General features: G+C 42.6%; 1 protein-coding gene across 2 annotated transcripts in view; it reads left to right on the plus strand.

Moving 5' to 3' along the window:
• Positions 1-9,730: 9,730 nt before the first annotated feature.
• Positions 9,731-12,135, plus strand: part of PLOD2 (procollagen-lysine,2-oxoglutarate 5-dioxygenase 2) — a 52,499-nt gene continuing 50,094 nt past the window's right edge. For both annotated transcript variants that reach the window (XM_039389667.1, XM_027740033.2), the window contains exon 1: positions 9,731-10,070. In XM_039389667.1, coding sequence (XP_039245601.1) covers positions 9,956-10,070 — 115 coding nt within the window. In that variant the 5' untranslated portion in view covers positions 9,731-9,955. The remainder of the gene's footprint in view (positions 10,071-12,135) is intronic.

Below are 12,135 nucleotides of genomic sequence, written 5' to 3' on the forward strand. Positions count from 1 at the left end.
GCTACACCGTCATCTGTCTCAAACAGCCCTAGAGCACAGGGAGAATAAAAAGCTGAAATTATGTTTGAGAACTAGAGGATTGTTTATAGCAATTCAACAGAACAATTGCGTATTGATATACAGCAATCTGGGCTGCTTTTGAGCAGCCAAAGGAAGATATGAAGAGCAGGATTAAATGGCCCACTCTTACTAGAACAACAAGAATCTTCATTCTCTCTGATACTGATCTGGAAAAAGACACATGAGGTATCAAGGACAGAAAGAGGCTGCCACTGAGATTTTGCAGAATCCTGGCTTTAGTGGCATATGAGTTTTCTTGAATTTCTCTGATTTAAAGGGGAATTTTTTCTGCCTTTATATTGTCTTTGTTTTGCTTTGGAAATTGTGTCATAGTTCTTTCTCTGGCTTTGGTAGCTGCTTGGAGCATGGTCCAATTTAAAGATTATATTTTGTTGTGGAAGCAAGTGGTTTCTATTCTTTAGACTGGAAAGCTGGGGATGTTATCACTATTACCTCTGGGGGGGTGAACCTTAAAACTGAGTAACGTGAATAGCCTGTGGCAATAATAATACCTCACAACGGCTTTATATAGTGATTTGAGGAGTCCTGATGGCTCAGTAAATATTTAATAACAGTCTCAACATCATCATTCAGATTGCTAGCCTCACACTATCCCAGGTGGTGCTCAGTAGGTTTTTGCAGGCTGTCACCACAATGCTGAGCACAATGTGCCTGACACTCTTCTGGAGTCAAACATATTTACTAAACTGGTAGCAATCATAAAATCAAATTAATAATAATCTACTAGGATTACTTCATGTTTCCTGCTGAGGAAAAACGTTTACTAAATATTTTTTTCCTCCAAAAAACTTCCAAAGATGGTTATAATAGGGATGTGTTATTTAGGAAGGCAAGGTTGAAAAATAAAAAAATTGCCTAATTGCCTTGCCTTGGGATGAGAAACCAGTAACATTTGTAAGAGTCCCTGGTTTCCTGCACACAATACAATTTCGAAATTACTTTCATGGACACTATTTTGAGAACTTGAAACCATGGCTTTTATGTTAACTGGCAACTTGAAATCTTTTGTATGGCACTAACCTTCAGGGGCCTGATCCAACAACTGCCTGGATCTGCATTCAGTGTAGGTATAAACACCCCAACTGGAGTATAAAAGTACATGCAAAGTGATCTGATTCCTCCTTCTCATGAACCAACAACTTCAAAAGCATCTTGATAAAAAATGAAGGCCACGGGACTGGAAACGCTGTGCTTGTGGCTGAATCCGTTCACCAAGGGGCTGGAAAAGTGTGCTGATGTTTCTGAGCACTGTTCCAGGTTGGAGCAGACTGGTGAACTTAGAGACAGTTGAGTCATCTCCACACAGAGGGGGCAGGACAAACAATTATACACAAAAGAGCGCAACAGAGTTAAAGATAGTCACATGTCCCCGTCACGAAACACAGAGAATGAAATATGTATGGACCTGCAGAGCTTTTATACTGAGACTGGGCTAATGCAGTTCTAGATACATTTCATGAGCATATTGCAGCAAAAAAAAAAGTGAACAAGAAGCATCTTGAAAACAAGGATACATGAAAGGGAAATGATATGACAATGGCTGGTGTAAAGTTAATTTTTTTGTTTATAATTTGTATGAAATATCTCCGGTTAGAAACATTTTAGTAGCTTAACACAAATGTTTGTGTAGCTTTTCCAAGCAGAATAACTAGAGTAGTATTACTGATTTTTTTTTCCTGAATCATGTGTACAAGTCCCACTCTGGGAATCTGAATGCAAGGAATACTAATATTCCCCACTACATGTGGGGAGCATTACAGCTGAGCACAGCGAATTCTGCAGGCCTTATTTCAGAAGAATTCTAAATTCTAGCATGCAGAATATAAGCACAATGAGACAGCCACATTAGTAAGACTTTGTGTATGTAAGAATTTTGCAGAGGTGATAATTTGCTACATAGCTGCCTGCCAGAGTCAGACATAGGGGCTAAAAGTTTTTCCTTATTTCATTCTGGCTACATCAAAAAACACTGTTAATGTGTAAATACCTCAAAGGCAAGTATATCCTTACATTGGTACAGGGATACAAGGAAAAGGGAGTTGTATCCACCCCTTTTCTTTGCTGTGACAACAGGATGGATTTTACCTGGAGATTTACTAGGAGTGTCCTGGGGATGTGTGCTCTGTGCCTACCAAGTTTCCAGCTTCCTTTAGGCACTCTGGAATAGAGGTTGCCTGCATGGTTTATCTGAGGATACTATTAGGTTGAGTGTTGTAATTTTCATTCTTCTAAACCCTACAGAAGTGATTTTGGCTGCAGGAAAATATACTACACATATCCTCTTGATGGAGGGGAAAAAGACTGAGGAAGAGGAAAAAGCTGAAGAAGACAGAGACCCAGGCTTGCCAGCGTGTGTTATTTAGTCTATGTGCCATCTTGGGCCACTTTGTTAATTCTGTTTGGGATTTTATAAACAGCCACTCAGTGCTGGAGCACTACAGGGCTACCTGTGACTCCTGCTATTTATCCATCACACTGTTTCTCCCCAGTCTGGAGGAGATTGTTGCCTCCTTCCAATACGTCAAGCAAGTTTGTTTAGTTTACTTTAAACAGGAAGGAATTTCATTCCATCACATTCCCTAATGTAGACTCAATCTGTATGTTGCCTTGAACAGCACAGGCTTTGGATTATCTGGAAGTGAAGCAGCCAGATCACCCTCCTAAAGCCCAGACTACAGGAGCAAGATGTACTGCCAATGTCAGGTTTTGCCAACCTTGACACGTCATCAGAATTATTTTAGTTACAGACTTCATCTTCCTGAGCATCCAAACAAAATAAGCACAATTGCAGTCTCTGAGAAATTATTTCAGAGATTCAAAGTAGCCATCCTCCTGGCTTCTGTTGAGTGATGTGCTAAAAATAATTAAATTTCAAAATCTTTTGAGAAGAGTCCTCTTGAGGATCTGTTGGAAGTTCTTAATTTATTGTCATTCCATTAACAGCTGATAGGTAAGTTGTCTTGAATGCAGAGTGGATAACATTCATCAAAACTATGCTGCTATTCAAAGTTTGCCTCTTCTATGCCCCTTTCCATGTAAGCTGAGAGCAGTCAAGCTCCCAGTCTTAAAAAAAGGGATGTGTGCTTTTGCTCACTGGCCTGAAAAATACAATTGAGAAGAAGCATCCAGTGTACTGGATGTATTTCCCTTTCACAGTACACAGCCTGTAACCTAAAACTTTTTCATTGCTTCAGTAACTCCTTGCCATTTTAGTGTTAAAAGTCTGAATTTGTTTTGCTCTCACACTTGCCCTATCAGTGACTGAGTGAAGTGATTAAGTCCACAAGTGTGGGTTAACAGTTGTGAATGCTTCTCTGCAAAGAAAGTTTTCTGATAGTGATCTGAACCTAACCTCCCTTCAAATCCCCTTTTATCAAATAAAACTATGTACACACACAATGCAAGATGGGAGAAGAGGATGAGGAAAAAACCCTCAAATGTATAAAGCTCCTAAATGTTTCTAAGTTTGAAAGCACATTCTCCTACTGATTCAGTCATGAGATTTTCTTGCTTGATTGCTTATGCCAAGGACACTGCTCAAAACCTCAGCTTTCCTGGTAACTGTATTTAGCTGTTCATTTAAAGATGCTATTTTTACTTTCCACACCTTGTTTTTATTGGCCACCACCTTTTTTTTCCCTATAAAGGTTTTTTTTGTCAGGAGGCAAAATAGTTAGGTATTGCAAAGCCATATAGTATTTTGACCAATGACTAAATTAGGAAAGATCTGTGGTTCTTAGCTTTTCCTCACCTTTCCTGTGGTTGCTCTTTCACACACTGCCTGCTGAAAAGTGGGAGCTGAAAGGCTCTGTGCAAGGGGACTTTGCAGCAGCAAAATAATGGTCAGTCCACCTCCTTTCTTTCTCTCTTGAATCCAGTGCTCCAGAAATGCTGCCAGAAGTTGTTTTGGGGCCATCTGGGCTTCCTCATTTAGATCATACAGTAAGTATGAAATAAGACTAATTTAATGGCAACGTTGTTATAAATCAAACTAAATTACTAAAAAAACTACCTGTCAAAATTAGGTTTTGTCAGACAGCAGTTTCTATTTACCTTATACAAGTCAGCTGGAGAGAATGAGATCATTGTGGACAGACAGAACAGACACAAAACTCCCAGAGCAGAGGCAGGAAAAGAAACTTGGACCAAAACCATTCCAGTAACAGAGAATATGAAATCTGATGTCTTCCCGTAGGGGAATACTTGTGGGACATGCTTCTCTGCTCCAGCGGTTTTCCCAAATTGCCACTGTAGAACTCTCCACTAGTCTTCTGAAATCACAAAAAAAGTAGGCTTTAGGTCAACTATTGTAAAACACATACTGACCCCCCTCCTGTGTCGATCCTACACGTGTGACACACTTTGGCCTGTTCAATACCACAGGCGTGTTTGGAGGAACACTTTTACATTACGATCGTTTGTTGACAGACACAAAACTTAAAGTGCCTCCCAGTTTCATAAAATTTCTTAAAGGCATTTTTCTACTAGTTTCTATGAATCCCACAGTTAATGTTTAAAATTATTTTTCTTTGCCAGTTTTCTTGAATGTCAGTTCATTTTCTGTTATATTCTTTTCTACATCCCAAAATAACAAAAGCAACACTTTACATTAGTCATTATGATTAATTGTGCATTTCAACACCTCTCATTTGAGAATCTGGGAAACATTTTATAGTTTATTGGGTGATGGAAGCAAAATCTTTACAAGATCAACCGTGATCAGCTTCGTCTGCAGGATTTAATTCTTGATTTCTTTGCCTATATAAATAACATAAACATGAATGCAATGAAAGTGAAAAATGGGAATCAGATATTTGTGTCCACCAGAAGCAGTGACAGAGGTCTAATGCATCTGGTTTAAGGCCAGGTGAGCAGGATTTCTTCTCTTATGCTGCTCACTGACTTCTGTAGCACAGGACAGGCCCTTGAGGCTGGAGCAATCATGTCATAATGCCAAAGGATGGACCACAGACAAAAACTTAGCACGGCTTTTCATGAGCACTCGTGTCTTCTTGCTCCCATCTCAGTACAGGAATGTAACTCTCCTTGTAATTTCAAAGCCACTCGTTCAATCTTTTTGAGTAATTATGGGATGACAGCCGATTATACCCTGAAAATGCTTGCTAACACTATTAATCTTTTGCTCATATGGGCTGTTTATAGCTATAATTATAAATGAGTGAATAAAATGAAGTAATTTCTGATTGGTTGATTTGGGAAAGAAATTATGACTGTGGCCCAAAGGGTTCACTCAGTGCTCAATAGCACAAGGTGCTGAGCCTCCACTGAAATCGGGGGGCTCAGCATCCCTGAGGAGCACTCGGCACATCTTGGCAATGGGCTGGATCACACCCACAATAACAAGACTGGGGCAGCAACTCAAAGAAATGTTCTTATTGAAGTTGGGGATAAATTAAAGGGAGGCAACCAAAGAGAAACTATTTTCAGACAGCAAGTCTAGAATTTCAGTAACATTTAGCCTGATTCTTTGGAAATAAATTGTCTATGGAAGATATCTTACTAGGGTTTAAGTACTTAAGAGGCCCTTATTACAGGCTCTTATACACATAAGTCAAGCAATGTGATGCACATTTTAGTTCTATATTATTGCCAGATGGACTTTCACATTCATATTAATGTTTTTGTGAAAAAAGAAAAACCAAAATTAATTCTAGTTAAATTCTACTGTTTCATTGGCTTGTGGTCAAATTCAAACAACTTCAGGCATCTAAATGAAGGTTGACTGAAAAGCGATTTTTAAATTTTTTATTACTTTAGAATGTCAGTTTCTATTGCTATTATATTATACTGCTGCTGGGGAATTGTTGACAATTACTTCTGTCACGTGGCTTTCCACAGACCAATCTTGTTATTTTTCTTTTGTTTTAATTGCTATATAATGAACAATTTCAGTGTTATAAGATTAGGGAAGGAAGTTCATGTGACCAACACTTCTCCATAGTAACATTTATTGAAAAGATATTCTAGTGGGTCTCCAGAATAAAAGAATAGCTTTAGAGGCCTAGATGCAAGATGAGGTGAGTTCAAGGACAGGCAAAGCACAGTAGGAGCAGAGACTGTGTTTTATAAAGACAGTGAAATGAAGAGCAGTCAGAGGATGTGAAAAAGGTCCATAAGAAGTGTCTGTGGTTTAGAAGGCAGCTTCCTGCGACAGGGCTTCCCTCCCTTTGACTGCAGTGGTGGGCTGGTAATGGTAACTCTCTCTGGTAACTCTGTTTCCATGCCATGTGACACCATCTATATGCATTTTGAAATAAAATTGGTGGTGGTTTGGGGAAGATGGAAGTTGCCAACCCTGTGATAATTTCCTACAGACAACCAAGAAAGAGACCTGTGGATAGAAAGATACAGACAGGGAGTTGCCATGACCACAAAAGAACTCTCTAAACATCTGAGAAAGGGGCACTGAAGGAATTGAGATTAGAAACAATTCAGGAAGCTGTTGTCGTCTGCAGAGGTCCTGTTAAATTTTGCCCAAACACCTGCCAGCTGAATCCTAGATATTAGTGCTGATCTGTTGAAAATGCACAGGGTCTGAAAAAAAAAAATTAAAAATTTGGCAACTGATTATAAGGTTAGAAAATCACTTTTCACAGTTACTTTCAGAAGTGAGGACTTCTTGCAAGACTGTTCTTGTTTTCCTCACTACTGCTGTAGTTTTAGGACAAGAAAACTCCTTGGGCTTCCACGTTCAGGGCCCCACAGCTAAAACCCTCTCCTCTCCTCCATGCCTACTTAACCAAACTGATTAATTTCTTAGAATCATGAAGAAATGGTCTTGTTGCAGAGGAGAAGGAAAAAGGCTTGATAAAGTCAAAAGTCAAAAGAACAAACAGTGACAAGAGCAAGAAAGTGATCCTGTTTTTTGGGACATGTGTAGGAATTGTTTCTGCAGTTAACCTCTGTAGCATAACAGGTACGTTTGCACTTTACATTACACACTGCTTATGTTATTCTTAAAAATTATTTTGGTTTGAGCTAAGTTCCTACTTAGCAGTTCAGAGATTTAAAGGATGAGTTGCTATAACAGTAATACAGTATTGAAGCAACAGCATCAGGAGAGCTGAAGACACTGCTAACTACCAGCTGCCAGTTCATGCCTTGAAGTTGGTATTTGTGGACAAAAGTAACATTTCTAACCCAAGTGTCTGTGAAGGCAGGGCGAGACAGAGCCCTTGGGCACTGCACAGCTGGTGGAGCTCTGTTCTGGAGTTTCACAAACATTTTCCCTTCCATCAGCCAATGTCCGAGTGAAGCCTCTGGGGGGCGGGAGATGTCTTGACCACATCTGTCACTTTGAAAGAGTGTTTTGGGTAGCTTTCAGCTCTGTTTTCTCTCTGGGGACAAAGCTTGCATTTTCTAAGAACAGTCAAAAATGAAACTAGCCTTCAAGAGACCAAGGAAAATGACAAGAAAATGTATAAGTTTCTAGTCCAAGTCTGGGCTTGCCCTTACAGGTACGAGCTGTGTTTATATCACAATTTTCTCAACCCATTTTCTTCATACATTAGAAATCTCTCTTTTCCAGCTATTTCCTTTCCTGTCATTGTTGCATGTTTACAGAATTCTTTCACCAATTGTTTTCATTCTTCCCTGCTACTGTTTACGTGTACGTTTTGATAACAAAATGCCTCATGGGATCTCTCATGGCTGCTCCCTCCTCTTTATGCCTGTTGGTTTCCACCTAATAGTGCTGTTTCAGGACCTGTGTGTTTTCTCTGGTGAAACGAGCTGCTTATGACAGAGGTGAGGTGCCAGGCTGATCTCTCAGAGCACTGTGTATGTACGTGACAGACAGCTGCTGATTTTACTCTCAATTCTCAAGGCCAAAGCTTCATCTGCTTCCCGTCCCACCCATGGGAGCCATGACATCATCTCCATGGTATTCTGAAATGTTACCCAACGGTCCTGTCTTTTCCTCTCAGACTTTAGTGATGAAATCAGTCATTTCTTTCAGGGATGATGGTATTAAGTGTGTTCTACATGTCTTTTCTGATTTAATCTCTTCTCAATGTGTTTTTACTTTTTTCAGCTTTGTAATTACACGTTCTTTATATCTCTCAGTACAAGTGTTACGATTAAGCTGTTCTGGATCTGAGGTGAGGTTTGATCTGTTGAGGACCTCTTTTGAAATGCTTGTTTAAACTGTTTTCTACCTTAAAACTATAGCTGTCCTATATTATTTTTTCCATCGCTGTTTTTCATTAGCAAAATTTCTTGAACTTATTTAAAAAACACAAACAAACCAAAGATTTAGTAGCATCCCACCATGGACATGTGCATAAATGTGGTCATACCGTTTACATTTAAAAGGTACTTGTTCTCTGGTGAATCTCTGTGTGCCTGTCGGAGGTGGCAGGAGAAAGTATGTCATGAGTAATTGCCCAAGAATTGGAGGATCTTTTTTGTTTCTCCATAGTTTGCAGCTGCGCCATCATCAATTGCATGATTACATTTTCAGTTCCCAGCTGCTGCTTTCATGGGCCTCTATGTTGTAGGAGCTCCTTCAGACCAAAGACCCAGTCTTTTTCTTTGGTTGGCTCTACCTCCTTCCCTGCTGTGTGTGCTGCCTGATCTAGAAAGAATGAGCTCTCCCAATTAAACGTAAAAGTATCTGGGCACATAATGCAGGCTCTGACTTCTGCCCTGGGTTCCAAAGAAAAGCACACACTTCTTACAGCTGCAGTAGCCCAGGTCAAGTTTTCCCTTCTTTCACCCTTTTTTTCTTTTCTCTGTGGCTCCAGGAAAGCACATCTGTTAAGCCCATAGAAACATTTAGGATAAAAAATGAGGTGTCTTTGATGATTATATAGGTGGATCTCACATACATGACTGTTGCTTTCACCACTAATTTTTGGTTTGGATTATGCCTTTGGTCTTCAAATAATATTTCCAAGGTGTAAATCCATACTGATTCCAATAGGCTGACATCTGCTTTAATAATTTTACATGACTTTTAAAGATTTATGGCAGTTTTTTTGAATATACTTTGTATCATAATAAGAAAAAGAGTGGAGTGGGTCAGTACACCACGTTTACCATGGCTGTGCTTGCCTTCAGTGACTTTTTTGGGCGTTTCTTTAATGTTAAAAGTGTAATCGTTTTACGTGTTAAGCTTAGGTAAATGACCTGTGTCCTTATGGAAAGTTGAATGCTGAGCTGATGGAGTGTTTGACAGGTATGTCTTCCACAAGCAGAGGGGATGAGCAGCGCGGTCCCGATGCCATCAGGGCGCACATGCGAAAGGGTCGCGTTGTTTCTGTTGGCTCATGGAGCAGCAGCTTCAGGTGCTCACAATCGCCCGAACAAAATTAAATTTTCAGAAATAGGTTTATGGGGACATAACAGCCAATGAAAGCACTGAGCAACTGTCTAGAGGAGCAGGCGAGTGTAATTGCCCACATGGCCAGCACTGGCCCCGCACCCGGCTGGTACCGACGCGGGGACACAGCGCGGGCCGAGCCGGGTCTCGCTGGTCCCGCGCCCCGCCAGCCCGGCCCGCTCCGCTCCATCCCTGCAGCTCCCACACCTCCGGCGGCGGGGCCGAGGCGGGGCTTGGCCGCTCGCCCCTCCCCGGCGGCGGCGGCAGCAGCAGCAGCACCGTGCGCCGCCAGCGGCTCCTGTTGCGCCGCCGGTGCCCTCGGAGCCCCGGCCCTCCCACCGCCGTATAAAGCCCGGGGCGGGCGGCAGCGCCCATCGCTCCTGCCCGCCGCGGAGGAGGAGGAGCAGCAGCGGTACCGCGCCGCGGCGGCCCCCAGGCACCGCTTTCCCTTCTGGTTTTCCACGCCCGCCCCTCTCCCCCCGCTGTCGGGGGCTGGTGGCGCGGGCAGGCCGGCGGGTGCGGAGGGGGAAGATGGCGAGGAGCGGCGCCCGGTGGCCGCGCCTCCTCCTGCCGCCGCCGCCGCTGCTGCTGCTGCTGCTGGCCCTGGCGCTGCGGGCGGCGGCGGAGCGGCGCCCCGGCCCCGCAGGTGAGCTCGGTGCGGTGCGGGGGTTGGGATGCGATGGCGGTGCCCCGCGGGCGGCGTGTGCGGGCGGCGGGGATGCGCCGGCGGCTTTGTGCCTTCCGGATCGGTAACATCTGCCAGGGAGGGAAAGCCCTCCCGCCTCGGTGGAGGCTGGGACCCGCCGCTTTCCCGGGTTATTTATTTATTTCCTCCCGCCCCGCACGGTAACGCGCCGCTCGGGGCGGCGGAGCGGCTCGGCCGTGCGGGAGTGGCGGCGGCGCCGGCCGGGGCAGCGCTCCCCAGGTTGCTGACAAGAGGAACCGCTCGGCTTGAAAGTGCCTTAACCCGCCCAGGGGGTCATAGATGCATGATCACCCTCGGGAGAAAAGAAAAAGGATTCCTTAAAGGGAATTGAGTCTCTTAGGCTTTTGCCTTGCCCGCCTCCCCCCTTTTCTTCCCTCTCCCTGAGACAAGGTGTTGATGAACATGTTTTTCCAGGCTGGGGAAAGCAATAGCGTCAGTCGCTGTGTCTCTAAACTGTAGCAACTGCTGATGAAGTTTCCTACTTCGTGCAGAAGTCAGCTGGAGACTCACTCCAGTGCCTGCCTTGCCTTTCTCTTGTGTTCTCTAGCAGCTTTAACTTCAAGGAACCAGAAGGTAGAAGAAAATTTTATCTTCAGCATGTAAAATAAAGGAACGTATGCAGGAAATTCTCTCAGAGAGAGGTGTCCAAGCACATGTATGTCCATCAATATGCCAAAACATGTTTTTTGCGCTAATACTTTTTGAGAGTCCGTAGTTCTGATTTCTATTCTAAGCGTACAAAGGTATTTCATCCCACTAGATTATTACCACATGATATCCAAAATAGTTTCATTTCTTGGCTTGTTTTACTCAAGTGTAATCAAGTTATTTTTAATATCTGGCTTAATTTTCTAGTGTGCATAAGGAGGCTGCTTTATTTGAGAAGCAAGTTTTGTCAGCAAGTTCTTTGATATGAAAACTGCTGACTTGGTTGATAACTAGTGAAAAGTTAAAACAGTTAAAAAGAATGGTGTTGACGGATAGCAGACTCCACTCAATGAACTTCTCATTTCCACTTTTCTTGGTACTTTGCTACTTTTGGTCATTCAGAGGATTTATCTGAAGGCTGTGGTGTGGATGCTGTCTATCAGAGGGGTGTGAGCGTTACCATTCAGCCTTTGCTGCCCCTCGGAGGTGCACTCCACAGGAACAGTTTTGAGCAAAAAGTTGAGCTCCTGTACCTGTTTTCAGGGCAGTGACTGCAAGTTGAGCACCTTTGGAAATCAGTTATTGCAAACACAGTTATGTTTTCACGAACATATCTATTCAAATAATGCTTTTTTAAGCTATGTGCTTGAAATGTGGGATCTCAGGCTGATCTAAATTAGTAGCTGGTATGGTAAGGATTTTTCTTTAATCCTGCTGCTTTTCAAATCTGTGAAAAGCAGAGTGCGTAGTCCAGACAGCTCTGTATGATTCAGCAACCCAAAAATAGACTGCTATGTCTATATCAATAGTAAAAATGACGCTACACAAATTACAGTGCAAGAAAGCACTGATAAGTTTATATATAGGTGTTCACACAGGAAGACCTTAATTCCTTTTAGTTTAAACATGAATAACCTGAACTGTAGAAATCTGTGTAGGGCTGAAACCACTCTGTGAGTAGTTTCTTGACCCCAGACACTTCCTGCTGTGTTACGTGTTTTTATTCCAGTTTTAACCCTTAAATGTTTTCCCTGTGCTGTATGGTCTGAAGAGAGGCAGACCTTATGGTGCCTCTAGTTCTAGAAATCTGTTTTTCAATTTCTAGTCTCTTGATACTTTGTACAGTTTGGTGTAAAACAGCAGGCAAAGACACAATTTGCTTGTCGATTTTTAACACAGTCCATTCATATTGCTTACTTGAGACGAAAGCTCTAACAAGTGTCTGAAACTGACTGCCAAGCTGCATCTTCATAAGACTTTATTCAAAAAGTCTTTGGAAAGAGCTGCCTGTTGCACAGCACTGGTTACAGTGACAGTCAGTGTGGCCCTGTGGCAAACTGTTTGCAGAAATCTGTCC

The sequence above is a fragment of the Pipra filicauda genome, unplaced genomic scaffold, assembly GCF_003945595.2.
Source record: "Pipra filicauda isolate LSUMZ 115617 unplaced genomic scaffold, ASM394559v2 scaffold126_size2276778_pilon, whole genome shotgun sequence".
NCBI lineage: Eukaryota > Metazoa > Chordata > Aves > Passeriformes > Pipridae > Pipra > Pipra filicauda.